The 17,406-nt window shown below is 34.3% G+C and overlaps 2 protein-coding genes across 2 annotated transcripts in view; one reads left to right on the plus strand and one right to left on the minus strand.

Annotated features, from left to right (window-relative positions):
- The window catches only part of LOC136034773 (ER degradation-enhancing alpha-mannosidase-like protein 1), a 200,626-nt gene that overhangs the window by 36,512 nt on the left and 146,708 nt on the right, over positions 1–17,406 (minus strand). The window lies entirely within an intron of this gene.
- Positions 1–17,406, plus strand: part of LOC136034772 (uncharacterized) — a 109,547-nt gene that overhangs the window by 32,100 nt on the left and 60,041 nt on the right. The window contains exon 2 of the mRNA XM_065716181.1: positions 8,912–9,166. Within this exon, the coding sequence (XP_065572253.1) occupies positions 8,912–9,166 (255 nt within the window). The remainder of the gene's footprint in view (positions 1–8,911; positions 9,167–17,406) is intronic.

A 17,406-nucleotide genomic window follows, 5' to 3' on the forward strand; every position in this document is an offset into this window, starting at 1 on the left:
AACACAAAAGTTTGTTATGTAAGCTAATTCGTAAGTTACGTATATCTTTTACTAATGAAAACGTTCGTAAGGAATTAAAAGTTTTAGTTGCCTTTTTAAGCAATCAAAAATTGGAGGTCAACTAGGCCTACTCCCTCGCTCCTTTTTTCTCAAAATATTCCGATTAAAACTGATGATGAGAAAGCCATTTAGCCAAAAAAAAATTAATATGCAAATTTCGTTTTAATTATTTATGTGCAGAGAGCCAAGATAAAAAGATGCATTAATTCAAAAAACGTCCAGAAATTAAATTAAAAAAATAAGTTTTTTTAAACTTAAAGTAAGGAGCGACATTAAAACTTAAAACGAACAGAAATTGCTCCGTATATGAAAAAGGCTTTCCCTCCTCAACGCCCCGCTCTTTACGCTAAAGTTTTTTACTATTTTAAGAAGTAGAGTTAAGAGAAAGAGTCAAACTTTAGCGTAAAGAGCGGGGCGTTGAGGAGGAAAAGCCCTTTTCAAATACGGAGTAATTTCTGTTCGTTTTAAGTTTTAATGTCGCTCCTTACTTTTAGTTAAAAAAAAACTTGTTTTCTTTTTTTTATTTAATCACCAACAAAGTACGAGAGATTTATTCAAATCACTGGTTTTATTATATCACTCCGATATTTAAAGCATTAAGAATAAAATGAATACTTTAATCTTCATATGCACTAATAATTAAAACTTATTAGCAATTCTCAAGAATCATGGTGATATGATTTTTCTGTTCATATTGAAGGATATGGTGTTGGAAAGGCCCTTGAATAATAATATTATTTGTTGTGCCCGCCACACGCTTTCATTTATAGTCTTAAAATTTGTAGTTTTTCCGGGTAGAAGGAATTTGCAGTTTTTCTGCGTAGAAGGAGTTTAATTTTTTTTAGATTTTGGAGACGAAATCACATTTTAAAAAAGGATTATGCAAAGCTTTATTGTATGGATTTACCTTAATTTCACGGTCGATTTCTGCTTAGTGGTGACATTTTTGGATCCAACCTTTTTCCAATTCTAGAGGGGGAGGTGTATAAACTCAAAATACGACAAAATCGACTAGTTATATTGAGAATATAAAAAAAAAAAAAATTAAAATCTAGAGTTTTGGACGGAGGTACGGGCCAGGAGGTTTAAAATGGCTGGTTTGAGCACAAAGAATGTTCTTAAGTGCATTTTAGAATGGGCTTAGTCAAAATGGCTCCTGAAAAGCTATTTCCTGATTGATGTATGAACTCAATGAAAACATTCCAAGGGGGTGAAGGTAAGTAAAAAAAAAAAAAAAAAACGCCCAAGCAGGCGCTCATGTAAATAATGTACTAAAATTTGTTTAAACTTTCAAAATAATGTTGATATTGAGGAAGAGGTAGATATTCGAAGGCCCCGTGGCTACTTGCCTGGTTTTACGGGGAAAAAAAATTCTGTAAAGTTTTGGTATTATTTCTTAATTTTAGGGAAAATCCTTGTGATTGTGTAAAGTTATTATGGTTATTACTTCATGCTTTGACTATAAATCCTAAGAAAGTATCAAAAGCAGATTTTGTCCGATCAGCTTCTGATATATCCGTGTCTACGAGCAAGGAAGTATACCTTCATCCCCTCTCTAACCGGAATCTCAAGCGTCTTTATAGCTTTTATAATTTCATTCATTTTTTTTTTAATCTGCCTCTTTTTGTATTTTTTATTTAAAACAAAATAGTTGTTGCTCTGTACTCCCTCAATCCAAACTTCAAAACTAGCATTTACTCAATATATTCAGCGTTCCCCGATCTAAAATTCTTGGAAATGTGTCTGTTTGAAAGGATCTTATATAAGCTGAATTTGTATTTCCTATGGAATACGATTTAATTTGTGAACTTGAAAGTACATGTTTTACTATTCTGCTTTTTACAAGAAGCGGAAGCTACAGTAGATTAATGTCACCTTTCCTTTTAAACCTACCTCACAACAATGGGAAATTCTGCAACTATCGCAGTATTGTGTCGTAGGTCAATACAATTTATTCACATATACTAATTATAAAGTCATAGCTAAGGGCTTTCTTTAAACTTTGACCTTTTGTGGTAATAGCTAATTGGTCTTGAATCATGGGCGGAATTGAAGAAGTTCGATCTATTAACAATTAGTTATCACTTCCCATCCCAATGATTGATCACTCGTTTTCTTGTTTTTCTTGACTATTTTCTGACACTTTCTCTAGTAAATTTGTAAACCGAATTATTTGGCTTACGCTAGTATCTGCAGGCTGGTTTCATCGCAGTAACGACATTCAGATGAGCATGAACTCTCTCTTAGTTCTAAAAATTGCAGGAAGCCTTGAAAAAGGACTATACGGGCTTTTTTTTACAAGAGATGGCCGTTTCAATCAGGGGTACCACCATGGTCAGTTTCTAAGTGCTACAAGCTAGCACTATTTAAGCAACCCTGAGCACGTGCTACAGTGCTACACATGATAAAATAGTGCTAAAATAGCACTTTCACGCTACAGGTGGCAACCCTGGTTTCAATCTCCTTTGAAAGGCTGAAGTTTGATCCAACTTCCGCCTACCTACAGAAAAATAACTTAAATTCTTGGAGAATTTTCATCGCAAGCTTCTCTTATTCAGTTGGGTAATTGCGTGTGTTTTTGCAATAACCAGATAAGATATAATACAACCCTGACTGTGCGTTTATGTTTTTCTATCCGTTTTTATTTCATGAAATTTTGCATACAAGTAAACATACACATTTAGACACAAGTGTGTAGCAAAGCGTTTGGTTAACCGTCTGTCCACCACTGAGCAAGAAGTGTTTGGAGGCAAAATATAAGGTGGCCTATGCGTGACGCTAAATGTCTGCAATCAGTGGGACAGTTTTGTTCTTTTTTTGGTGAAAAATACTAAAAAAAGATATGCTGTAAAGAGGGAGGCTTTGAATATATTGGGATGGAGGAGGAGCGTACGTAGCTGTGTTGGCCTCAGGCGGATTGGTGCTGCGGTGAGTTGCTAGTAGTAGTAGTAGTAGTAGTAGTAGTAGTAGTAGTTAATGAATATTGGTAAAAATACTTAATTTTTTAAAATCTAGGGGAGGGGGACTTAGCAGCAGAAATAGCAGACAAATTATACGAACATTAAAGGAAACTTTGGAAAGGCTTGTGAAAATAATGAGATTTCATGGGGGCTCCGGTCCCAAGATATCCTCCCCCTCCCTTTAAATTTGGCATCTTGCTTTACCTCACAGTATTTGTGGCGCTAGAAATAGCAATAATGTCATTACTGCAGGCAAAGGTAAGCTGTGTTAATTTTATGAAACTCCCTTCAAAAGCGGGCTTACAATCCTAGTTTGTTGTCGTGTACCTTGTTTAGGCTACTTGGAAATTTTGAGTTTCCCCAAAATGCACCATGCTTCCTTTTCTCGCTTACAGAAATAAAGCCTTTGATGTAAAAATTGTTTCGCTTTTTTTTTGCAACTCTTAATGGATTCTTCCCTGTTCAAGAATGTTCGTAATTAAAATCTATTTGCTAAAAAAAATCTTTTTTTGTTCTCCTATGAAGTTTGTGTTTTCTTTATGTAGTCTTCTGAATAACCAAACTATTTAGAAAGAGTGCTCTAGTTTCTCAATTAATTATGATGAATCGTAAGCTTAGTTTCTACATCAAATTTCTGAACTAGACCGTTTTTTTTTTTTTTTTTTTTTTTTTTTTGACAGAAAGTGATTATGCAAAAGGATCCTCCCTAGTCTCTTTAACCTGACAAAATCTCAAAAATAAATATGATTATCTTAATAAAGCTACTTCCTTTTATGGCAAGCTTAGTATCTTCTGCATGGTTTATTACAATTCCCTCTGGCCTTTGAGACTCCTTGTAATTAAGGCCTTACGTGCTAAGATTAGGTTGAGCAATAAGAAGACAGTAAAAGACCTAACATGAACTCTAATTCAATCTTTTTTGACGTGAGTAAGCCAGTTCAAATGCTGTAATAAGTGCAAATGGAATGACAGCTAGGAGAAATTCTTCAAGAGACAGACCGTAACTAAAAAGTAATGCCATCAAAGGAACCATTTCTAACAAGCAGGTCATTTTGACGTTGGGAACTCTTGATTTAATTGGAAAAATAAGGAGTTCAGTGATTTTATAAGAAATGAATTCAGAGAGATCTTGGCTCTGATTGGAGAAGAGACTGTGCTTCAATAAAAAATTTTTTGCATCATTTGAAATACAGCAAATTTACTGGCGTAATTGTGGATAATCAATGGACGAACTGGGTCTTTTCTAGAGGGCAAAACATTGTCATTCCAGGTATTTAAAATTCCCATAAAAATTTGAGAAATATTTAAGCATAGTGGTTAATACATTATTATAAGTACATTATATTCGTAGTAAGTTACATCTTTATTGTCCAGTAAAATATTTATGTTTGCTTGATTGTTTTTATATATTTAATCGAGAATACCAAAGTTGTTACTTAAAAAGTCAGTATTTGAAAAGAGTTGTTAGAGTCTCTACATTAAGAAACGCAACTTCAGATTTTCTTTTGGTCGGGGGGGGGGACATGAAAATATAAAAAATTACATATTTTTGGGCATCTGGGGCTTTTTGTGCATATTGATAAATTTTGGATTCTTCAGTTGAAATGGCCGTGGTTCAAATGGTGTCTCTGAGCTATACTAAATTATCCCTTAACCAGCTCTCTATGATCTTCCAGTGCCCCCTAGCAGTGGGGGAGAATCCATACAAAAAAGTGATTTTCCTTGTTGTTCATGCCAGGGGTACTATAGGTCTCCTGAACAAGCTTTTCGGCCATAGCGATTCCAATGGCGCACTTTTTGTTTCGATCCGTTCCCATTTTTAGGGGGGTTCAGTCTATTTGTCGAATTTTCCAGAAATTTGTTTTCGAAATAGTATTTACTATAAAGATTAATCGAGGTATTAGTTACGATTCCTCAATCAGCTGCAAATGATATTTTTCTCATTAGCAAGTTTTTTTTTAATCTGTTATTTTTGGCTTGTTGTTACTAGGACCTTGCTTCGTTCTTCACTAGTATACAGCTACCACGGCAATTATGATAAAATCTGAATATACATCCGATTATTTCATTCCCCATTCATTCTTTTACACCGCTGTCCATACATCATTTGAAAATCTAGAAAAATCGTCTGCACTTGCCTAAGGTCCCGCCTCCCTGGGTGAACATGTTTGAGTGTGATTACTGTTAGACGATAATTTGTAATTTTTAAAACAATAAAATTGTCCATTTTGCCCAAGGAGTTTAACAAAGTCAACTATGTAAGAGTCAACGCTGTAAAAGTCAAACATGACATTTTATTCAAGAGAAATGTCCGCTGTCACCTTAAATGGTAATATAAATGCAGAGTAGATGATTTGCTTAGCATATTGATAGATTACAGACGGAAGCAGGGAAAGGTACTAACTTTGCCGGAAAAAACGAGTTGCCTAAATTTCAAGAAAAGCCTGTATTTGGCTTAGACATGGCTGCCAGTTATTGGGGTTTTTTTATTGCTCAATATTTATGCCAGTCCTTCCATAATTTTGTGCACAATTTTGTTGCTTAAAAACAGTTTTTTGCTCAAAAAGTTAGATGTGCTTCAATTGAAAAATTTTACGCTGAATTCAAAATTGCAGTTGTAATTTTGTCTAGCTAAGTAATTACCTTTTTAGTTTGTTTTTTTGGCAACCTTTTAGTGTTCTGTGCTTAAAAACTAGTGATAAGTTCTGAACCAATAGTAAAGTTATCTAATTCATTTTTTTATGTTCAATCCGAAAATATATCATGTTATTTTTCTCTCTATCCCTTGTTTTTCCCTACGGAATTTTCATTTTTTTTTATGCACAAAGCCATGAACGTCAGGCAAAGTATTATTTTTTCAGGCTTATATTTTGAATTTAAATTCAAATTCAAATTTTTGAATATACAGAAGTAACACCAAAAAAAAAAGAAAAAAAAACGCTTTGAGCTCTTAAGATTAGTTTTGAAAAAATCTAAAGCACTCAATTTTTTTCGATAGCAAACTTCAAAAAAACTCATTACACACAATTACGGGTGATATAAAAATTACGTACGAGTCCAACTGGTTTCTATTTTAGAGTAAAAGACTCAATTAGATTATTTAAGCTCTTGAGGGGTGGGACTAGATTTGTAGCGGAAGTTTGAATAAGAGACAAATGAGTAAAAACGTATAAAATAAAATACAAAAGTGAAACACTTTAGATTTAAAATAAAGTATAAGAATCAGAAGTTGGGATCTGTGCAGTACTAAACGAGGGGCTATTCACTAGGCTACATAATGTACACTAAAGTTAGAACCACCGAACGTGAGAACGAGACGACGGCTGGGGAGTAGGACTAATTAACATGAAAAATATGTAAATATATTAGTTTCATATAATTTATAGTTGTCTGCATTCTTCGAATTTAGCCTCCCTCCATGAAATAAATTCCTGCGTTGCGTTTATGACTGCAATAAATAGGTTGTAACCTCTTGATACCAATTCCAAAAGAAATCCTGTTTAAAGATTCAAAATAAATCAGTTTTAACTTTTTTTTATATTAACTTACAAGAAATTTTTTTCAAAAATAACTTCTGATGGGTCAGTTTTGGAGGTCCGGGGCACAATTTGGATAACGTTGCTGAATGTTAAAATACGTGTTGTAACCTTCCAAATGTTAAAATACGACGGACTTCCAAATAATTTTTTTTGTCCCCTGGACTCATATATACTTAAAAATCGCAATATTCTATTGTTTTTCGCTGATTGTTTCAAAATTATAACGTTTAGGGGGAGTACCACATTTTCGTCAGTGTTGCCGCGTTAAACCTTGAAAATACTTAAGCACAATGAATTAGCTAAATTTGACAACGCTTTTCGTCCGCAGGAATTCAAACATTAACAATCTGTTGATTCCTGAACACAACCACTCCTTCAAAGATAAACTGCATTTTTGAACAATCTGATTTAATTTCACTGTCCTTGGTACTTCCAGGTTGTCGAAATACATTTTTACTGTGCAATCATTTTAAGAAGGGGGTCGGAAACGATGGGAAAGGAACCATTTCCCCTTCTTCTTTTGAGATTGAGCACACGTCAAAATCAAAAATTATATCCTCTCACTCATTCCTTCTATAAGCTTAAATTTAAAAGGTCCCCCTAGTGCTGTCTCAGTAAATAACTTTATTACCTAATATTTCAAAGATAGAATTGTGTTTGCATGAAATACTTAAATAGATCGAAGGGGAGCTCTTATGCGATATGTTCTGTCTTTTCTTTATTGGGACATCCTTGACTGGAAAAAGATATATATATATATATATATATATATATATATATATATATATATATATATATATGTTCAAACATTCGTAACGATTATATATATATATATATATATATATATGATATATATCGAAAGAATATGAATATATTATAACATTATACCGACAGAATTATTTATGCTATTATATATATATATATATATAATTATTAATATATATATATATATATCAAATACAATATATATATATAAATTTTATATATATATTATATATATATATATATATATATATATTATAAATATATAATTGTTTTATGGGGGAGATATATTTTCTGTAAGTGATTTATGTAGAATTTTCCGTCAGGAGGAAAGTTATAAATTATATACGAGAGAGAAGGGGTTGTATATATATATTATATATGTATTGCACATAGTTTATATATATATATATATATATATATATAATATATATATATATATATATGGGGGGGATTCATTTTCATTTGAGGAATTTCGGGGAAGGGGGTAATCACAAATTAAGCAAAAAAGTTTTTTTTCAAAGAAAGAAAGGAGAATTTCCGAAGGGGAATTGATCGGGGAAAATTCTCCGGGGGGAATTTTTAGCGAGAAGGGAAATTGTCTGAAGGAAATTTTCCATGGTGGAATATTCTGTGGGATAATTTTTAAGGGGAAGGGATTTTCTAGGGGAAATTTTCAACGGAGGAGGGTGGGGGGCAGATTTGAACGATTAGAAAGTAAATAAAAAAGCAAGTTTTTTCACCTGAAAGTAAGGGGTATCCTTAAAATTCAAAACGAACAGAAATTTTTCCGTATGTGGAGGGCACCCTTTCTACAAACTCTCGTACCTTATGTTAAACATTCTTTGTGTTTTGTTAAAGCTTCTTATTCCAATTAAATGACCCTTGTGTTTCAGTGGCCATTCTTAAAGAATTCGGAAAAAAGTCAAAATTAGGCGTCGAGACCGAACGCTGAGGATTTTTTTTCTTTTAATATAATGTCGAAAATGAGCTGAATGTAGACGCTAAGGCTAGGCAGTAGCTCAAAATCCTTATCATCAATTTTTGCCAAGTCAGTGAAGTCGATTGGTGTATTCAGAATCTTGGCTGTCCGCCTGGCAGGACTTGTCTCAGAATAGGGAATTATCTGACAGACACGTGCGGGCTGTAGAATTCGACATTATGCCTATTACGCCAAACGTCAAAAATAGGAAAACTACATTGATAAAATAAGCAATTACACAAAATCCTCTAGAGTTCCGTGAAGGTACAGACCCAACTCTCCAGCCTGTGTGCGTTCCAGTTCCATATTACATTTTTTGTAACTATACATTTTGTCTGGTTTTGCCATGTTTCGTTTAATAAAGCATAAATTATTAAAACGCCTAAATTACCTATTTTTCAAGGAGCTTAATTGTTAAGTCTGCCACTGTGTTGTTTTTGTTTAATTATTTCCTGTTTTACGTAATTTCCAAAACTAAAATTATTCTCGTATTTGACTTGGCATAAAGAACGACATATCTTAAAAAAAAATTTACAAAAACAATCCATTTGTAAAAAGAAAAAATAGGGACTAGTTAGAAATATTTGTTAAGTTTGATTCTTTTTTAGGTCCATTTATATTTTTCATCGCTACCTGAAGAAAAAGTACCTTATGTGAACTCTGTGGGTGAGAAAAACAGAGTACGGCAGCTGCTATATCAACTACCGCCTCATGATAACGAAATTCGATTTTGTTCTTCACTGACTGAGGATGAACGACGAGAATTGCGGCTATTCGCTGCACAGCGACAAAGAGAAGCACTGGGAAGAGGTATGGTTAGGCAAACACCGGCTCAAATGAAAGAACCCGGCCGATGCTTTGGGGTAAGAGTTCAATTTTGATTAAATGAAATTCATTTTCATTTCGACTGGCCAGCTCTGTTCAAACTTGTACAGCTTTTCTTTCAAGTGTGTGCATGCCAGTAATTGGTTTCTGGTGGTTTTGTTTCAAAATGTGACAAGGCCCCTGGATCTTTTTCAAACTTGTTTTCCGAGAAAAATTTTTGAGCATGTTTTAAACTGTACCTCATGGTATTAAAAAAGGAATAATTTCACTTTATTTTAGTTTAATTTTCTCACTGTCAGCAAACAATAATTGTCACATAACAAAATTTTGTGTTTTGGCATTTTATTACAAAATTGCTATGAAAACTAACCTGCTCACCAGTTGTACGTAATTAGTTTGCAAAAAAAACAAACAAATTTGGCTAATATAAAAATATGCAGTACATAAGAGTAGGACAGTCCGAATTTTTTCATAGGCCTACAAGGCCACAAAATTTAATGATATTTTCAATTTTCGGGTGACCAACACCTGAAAATTTCTTAGCTAAAGAATCAGCCAAGGGGCCAAACCTAGCACTAACACGAATTTATTTTGGAATGCCCAAATAAAAACAAAACATATGAACTGACGAAGTATATGAAAAATATAAGAAGTTTTGGAAATATCCTTAAAATCTCGAGACTGGGAATTGGGCAGTAACGTAATTTCGTCAGAATCATGAGGGGGCAAAGTTGGAGCCACTGTTCCCGTATTAAGTGAAAATGACAGTGAAAATCGAAAAATAAGCCATATAGTACCATAAGGGCAAAGATATACTTCAGAAAACTGACCTGTTTCTCTGGATGCTTGAATTATGCAGGTTTACCATAGTTTTGACAAGTTTTTTTTGCATAAACTAAATTTCATTTGGGGGCAAACTGAAGCCTGGGGGGGGAAATGAGGTCTGTAGGGGGCAGTTGCCCCTTGTCCAATAGCAAATCACGCCCCTGGAGCTGGGAGCGATCCCACCCAGATCCTACTACTTTGTTTGTGATTGGAATATATTTTTTGCTGTGTTTGTTCACCATAGACAAGGAAGTAACACCGGAGGCACAGGATTAGCTAATCGCTGGGTAAGATTCACTAAACATTACAGTTTCTCCAGTACGCTGGTTGAACCAGATAAGTCTTAGAGTGTATCCGCCACCAGCGTTGCCAACAGGGTATACTACAGTGTTCTAATAGCGTTGCAACATTGTATCGTTTTGGTACAATTACGGCTCCTGGTACAATTTGATACATTTGGACATTTTGCGGCAAGATCCAAGATTTTGCTACATTCGGGTTGTATTCGCCTGGTCAGTTTTGGGTTTATCAGATCACCTCCCAGGGATGTAAGCAAAAGGAAAAGGGTTTTCGTAAGACGCTAACGTGACACAAAAAGGAATATCTACGGTCATCGTACGAGAGAGCAACGCTCAAAATTGTTTTCTGAGAGAGAATTAAATAAGATTTTTTTTTGTAATGAAGGTATGCCACTCAAACTTCAAACGAACTTAAATTATAATAGCTCTTTATTTTGTATGGACTGTGCATACGTTTGGAGGCAAATTCAGTTCCATCTGGCAATATGACCAGGGATACCGGGAGGAAATTTATTCTGCTAATCTATAATTCTGAACTGATTGTTAATATAAAAGTTTTTACTCGATAGCATTTTGACCCTGTTTGATTTTTTTTTTTTTTTTTTTTTTTTTTTTTTTTTTTTTTTTTTTTTTTTTTTTTAGCACATGACGGTAGAAATCACTCTTTCTTGCAACTTTTACCTCCCATTCGAATGAGTCCTCTTCGAATATTCTACGTACGTAACTTCAGAATGATCATACGGTCGTACCTGGCAAAAAACAAACAAATAGCTTGTTTGTTATCATTTTTTTCACATTTTCACGTTATCATTTGTTTTTTCACATTGGAGCTTGAATCCTCCACAATATGATTCTTGGGCATGCCGGATATCATGCTGCAATTTTCATCAGAATTGCACCAAAAACTACCTGTATATAGTCGAATGCAGACCAAAACTACCCGTTTTAAGCATTTTTCTAAATGCCTAAATATAACAATTTATTTAATTACGAGAGTTGACATCGAGGCATCAACATTTAGGATTGATCACCGTGTCCATTGAAGCATTGGTGTGTCCTAACTATAAATGAGTTATGGGCAAGACATGCAACGTTTTACTTGGCTTTTTAAGCTGTTTTTACACGGTTCATAAAACACACACCGCTGTTAGAATTGAACCGCTTACATTACTCACTGAAACAGCCAAAGAAGAAAAAAAGGCACCCTCAAATATGTATTTGTTCCATACCTAGCACATTTTTGCCAGGTACTAAAGTTTAATATAGCTTCTCTCTAGTGTATTCAATTTTGAGGCGCAAGACGCTAACTTCTGGCACCACAAATCCGCTGCAGACAAAAGCGTTTTAATGTGACAATTACGCCCACAAAAGCATGGTATGCCGTACAAAATTAATTGCGAATTTGATTTGCGCAACTAGATCCTTTTGGCATAAATTCCCTGCTTTTTAGATATTTTTCTCCAAAATTTCAAGAGGGTGCCATACTTCTAGGAGTGTAACCCCTATTTCGTCTAGTCATGTTACCTCCAAGTATCTTGCGAGGCAATTATTCTCAGTGCTTTTTATGCTTTTAGGTTAACACAATTCAAACTGTCTTTGATCTCAATGCTTGTTAATACTGTTGAATTCTAGAAGACCCTTACACAAATAAAGTTGCCCTCTTTTCCAGTGCTAAAACAATTAGAAAGAATCCATTTCCTTTTTTCAAGACCAAAATGGGCCTAGTCATAAATCTATGCAATATATCCTCTGGGCGTTTGTAAAACCATTTAGGATCGTAGGTTGGGTTTGGCTAATATTGCCGTTTTCAGTTTAAGTACTGGCTAATTGCCTCTCCTCGTTTTCAGAAACGCGCTTTCCGATTTATTCTATGACTTAACTTGAGCTTTAAATGGGATAATGACTTTAAGGTCGTCCATGTCCTGCGTTTCATTAAGTTATAAATCTTGTTGAAGCTGTAATTTTATAGTTAGTGTAATGACATTGTGATACACTAGTCCTAATAGCCTGTGCTCTTCTTTACTATTTTACAACCTGATAAATAACATATAATTAGCATTATATTTAAAACACTTCAAAACTCACGCAACTTGAGATTTTTACCCCAAATAGACTCTACAAGGTGTTCCTATAATGGATTTTGACCACTGTTAACATTTTGTCGTGAAGCTTAGAAAAAGGATCAAATTTCAATTTATGGCTAGAAATATTAATTGTTCGAAAGCTGTTATGGCCCAGTTCACTTATTACATTTTTAAGTTTTAGGCTTAAAAGCATACTGCTGACTCCAAATTGTATAGAGTCACAAGGATAAACTTTAAAATGAATATTTATAAAAACAAAGTGGAGACAAAATACCTTCTCCCTTTCAGAAATTAAGTAATTATTGGCACCAATCCAGGTTATGTCCCATTCTGAACTAGACACTATTATAACCAAATTCTTATTTCATTGAATTAAACAAATCCCTTTTACTAGATTTTCAGTCACTTCAGTTTAACTTCATCCCAGCCCCATTTTCCCTAATACCCGGGTATGTCCCTAGGCTGAATAGAAAAGTTAGCTGAGTTTGAAAATTTCAAATATTTACTGAGACCACACTGATTGAGCATGACAAAATGAGAAAAAAAGTAGGAGAACAAAAATTAAACGAAGTAAATCAAAGCTAGCGAAAAAGACAGATTTTAGCTTTCAGTTTTATTCATTTTACGTTGTTTGTGGTTTTTGCTTTTTATATTGTCCGATGGACTTTTATCAATATTTTGTTACTCTTATTTCTAAACTGAGGACGAAATTGAGGTCTTAACCGAAATATTTACATTTTCTCTTCTTTTTCGCTGGACGTGATCTCGTTTTGTTTGATAATTTGTGTTATTTTTTGCACTTATTTCTTATTGACAGTAGCCAAATTTTGCAAATCTAAACGGTAATAAGAAAAAGAAATTTGATATAGCCTAGGGCTATATCCAGGTGTTGGGGTGGGGAGGGGGCTGGGAAGCAAAGAGTGGGAGCAACTCTGAGAATCTGATAATTACAATTTATGAATGTAATGAATTAAGAATTATGTGATTATAGTGCTTAGGTGAGAACTGGACAGAAGCTCCACTACCATCTAATTTTAGAAGCTGGTTTGATTGTGAATAATGGCCTTTAAAGGTCTTAAGAACGTTCTTAATTCTAATTCTCAAACTAGTTTACAAAAGATTTCTCTTTCACTCACGCCTCGCTCTTTACAGTAAAGATTTTATTGTTTTATAAAGTAGAGTTGTGAGAAGGAGTCAAACTTTAGCGTAAAGTGTGGGGCGTTGAGGAGGGGACACCCCCTTTTGTATATGGAATAGTTTCTGCTCGTTTTCAGTTTTAATGTCGCTCCTTACTTTCAGTTAGAAAAACCTGTTTTTTATTTAATGCTAACAAAATCAACATATAGTCTTCCCCTGCAGTTCATAACCACGAACTGTTTGGTATTTCATCCATATCCAGCAAATCCATTTAGTCATCCGTTTTTAAACTCCAGCCTACTCATGGCCAAGCCTTTCAACCTTCAGGGGTCTCTAATTTAAAATTAACGGTAACAGGAAGAGTAAAATAACAACCTCGTTTACTCGTTTTTCATTAGGGGGGCTCAAAACTTCCAGTTGAGGATATTGAGCATGGTAAACCGATTCATAATCTTAGAATTTGCAGTTCTAGCTGTTTAACTCCCTTGTGGCTTTGAAAAAGGATTTGATGCTTAAAATCTGTTTTGATGCTTAAAAAGATCGTCATCTGTTGATGATTTATCAACAACATTGGTAGTCACTGCAGCATATATGCCATTATCAGCTGATGATTTATGGATAAACATGGAACTGGCTGTGGCTTTCAAGTCATACTGTAGAGTTTGATCCGCCTGCCGAAGACCTGCCGAAGTTCCAGATGGGGAACTCAAAACCCAATAAGATGTGTTTTAGATAATGGTATATCAACTGGATGTATTAGAATTTACATTTGAGGGTATTTTGACCCTCTTTGGAAAAAAGCGAGGTTTTTTTTGTTACTTTTAAAAGACATTATATAGTGTGATACCCGTTCAAAACCCCCTTCTACTTTATGGTCTGCATCATTCCTTGCGGACTCTGTTCCCCTCCGAGACTTAACCGAAAGGCCTGCGTGATTTGGATTCCGAATACAGAACAAGTCTGCAGGAAGTTATTTCGGGGAAGAGGGCAGGATCGAAAAAGAAAAAAAACTAGCCAAGAACATGTGAATTATATTGACCATATAAAAAATGATTAAAAATCGTGAAATTTTCGTGATATCAGGAAATAGGAAAGGGGCTAGCCTGAAGTCTGCTTCCTTCATCATACCTATCTGCTGCCACCACACGCTCATCAATACGACTTAATGATAGTGATTCTGGATAAACTGATATATGGTGTAAATGATAATGGTACACGGTATAAACTATATGGTATTCTTTAATAAGTATTAAAGTTGGCTTATCAATAATTAACAAAATAGCACCTCTTCTACCTCCCCCCCCCGCAAAAATGAACATTTTTTTAGGAAAGGAAGAACTATTTTCCTTTGGTGTCCATGCACTTGTTTCCTCTAAAGTGCTCAAAATTAGTACAATATTATCATTAATTTAGTTTTAATAGATAGGAAGCAAATCCATAAATCTTCATTTGCTTTTATGACTTGCGAAGTATAATTTAAGATACTAAATCACTTTAAAGACATTAAAAGAGAATAGCTGTTTTTTTTTCTCATCATAAAACTTCCAGATGTCATGTCCACAGTTTTTTTGGTAGCAATTGACCGCTTCTGGTTATTCACTCTTTCCCCGTACTGTTGTCTAATGTTTGGTGATAGGAATTTGCTTCAAAATCTGTTTGTACTCTGGATTTATTTCCCCTTCGGAAATTGTCCGTGAGTCTGGAAATTCCTTGAATGATAAGTTTTGACGAGTCATCATGCATTAGGCTAATGAAAAGTTTGGTGTGCCATCCGAATGTCAAATTTCTAGAATAGTTGTGGTTTGTAATTTTAAAAATATTCTGTGTTTTACACGGGTAATAAACACTGTGAAGATTAAATGAGAGTAAAGCAAGTTCTCTTGACTGAAGTAAAGAGTGAGATTCAAGCTGAAAACCCAGTAAAAAAAACCTCAAGGTAAAAAGTAGCTATTGTAGCTAGCAGCCCTTCTACGTGTTGATACAGATTGTCCATTTTACTGAATGCTGAGATATCATACAAAATCAGCATGCACACTTTAAAACATTTTTTTTTAATTGTCTTAAGTTTAGCATATGTATCACTCTTAGCTAACTTCGTTCGTTTATTTCTTGCAAATACGTACTAAGCTGTTGCCACAATCAAATTTTTTGTCATAAAAGTTTATAAAACTCTAGATTCACTTTCATTTTAGCACTTTTGTCAAAGAACAATCCAGCATTTAGTTTTGGCCTCAGTGGCATCCTTACTTGCCACAATTTAGTCTTTTGTGAATTATTTTTAACAAATAGTCTGTGAAAATCTCAACAAAAACCAGTTCCATTTGGCATCTCACGAAGAAAACTAAAAATGTTTACCCAACAAACAAAGTCTTGGCTCTTCTTTGGCTTGGGCCTGAAAACCTGCAGAATAGGCTTTTTCAGTACGCCTTTTTTACCTCCATCTCTAAAATGTTTAGATTTTGCCTTCGTTTAAGCAATTGACACATACTCGCGGTAATACCTGCTAATTTTTCTCAATTAAACTTGCAAAAAAACATTTTACACCGTACACTTTTATTTCTTCATTTTTATCGAAATTGTCAGTGACACTTACAAAAGACCAAAATATCACTCCGTAAAGTCTGCATTACAGCTGCTTTGGCAACTATGGTGGCTTAAAAAATTGGACTTGGGGTAAGAAGTTGGAATGAAATAGGTTATGGTAGGCTACATACAAAGATAAAGGTATTTACTATTTCGGTAACGCTAGTCTTTTAATTGCTACTTACAGTGGTCTGTATTGCAATGATCAAAATGGAATAAGAATTTTTACACAAATAAAGGTAATAGGTCGCTCTAATGTAATATTAAATAAAAAAACAAGCTTTTTTAACTGAAAGTAAGAAGCGACGTTAAAATTTAAAACGAACAGAAATTACTTCGTATATGAAAGGGGCTGCTTCCTCATCAACGCCCCGCTCTTTACGCTAAAGTTTGACTCTTTCTCTCAACTCTTCTTTTTAAAACAGTAAAAAACTTTAGCGTAAACAGCGGGGCGTTGATGTGGAAGCAGCCCCTTTCACATACGAAGTAATTTCTGTTCGTTTTAAGTTTTAATGTCGCTCCTTACTTTCAGTTAAAAAAGCTTGTTTTTTTATTTAATTTCTGAACGTTTTTGAATCAATGCATGTTTTGATTTTGGCTCACCGCAGAGGAATGAATAATTAAAACGAAATTTGCATATTTTTTTTGGTTAAATGGCTTTTTCATAGTTTTGATCAAATGATTTTGAGAAAAAAAGAGCGGGGGAGGAAGCCTAGTTGCCCTCCGATTTTTTGGTTACTTAAAAAGGCAACTAGAACTTCTAATTTTTTACGAATGTTTTTATTAGTAAAAGATATACGTAACTTATAAATTAGCTTACTTAACGAACATTTGTATTTTCATATTTTTGTTACATATATGATGGGGTTCACCCCCTCGTCAGTACCTCGCTCTTTACACTAAAGCTTAAATTTTGTCCCAATTCATTAAGAATGGCCCCTGAATCACAAAAGCCGTAGAATAAATAGTTGAAATTACTAAAAATACTTTAGCGTAAAGAGCGAGGTATTAGGAGGAGATGAGCCCCTCATATGCGTAATAATTTCTGTTCGTTTTAAGTTTTAATGCTGCTACTTACTTCCAGCTGAAAAAAACTTTTTTGTATTTATTTTTTCATTGTTTTTTTAAATAATGCTAAAAAATCCTGCGCTCCCTTCATGGAAATTTTCTTCCCCCATGACAAATTCCTCAATGGAAAGTTCCCCCAACATATCCCCCTCTTCTCAACCCCTCCCCCCACCAAACCCCCCCTGAAAACGTCTGTACACTTCCGAATAACCATTACTATATGTAAGCACTTGTCCAAATTTGTAACTTATAGCCCCTCCCACGGGGACTGTGGGGGAGTAA

This window comes from Artemia franciscana, chromosome 13 (genome assembly GCF_032884065.1).
Source record: "Artemia franciscana chromosome 13, ASM3288406v1, whole genome shotgun sequence".
Classification (NCBI taxonomy): Eukaryota; Metazoa; Arthropoda; class Branchiopoda; order Anostraca; family Artemiidae; genus Artemia; species Artemia franciscana.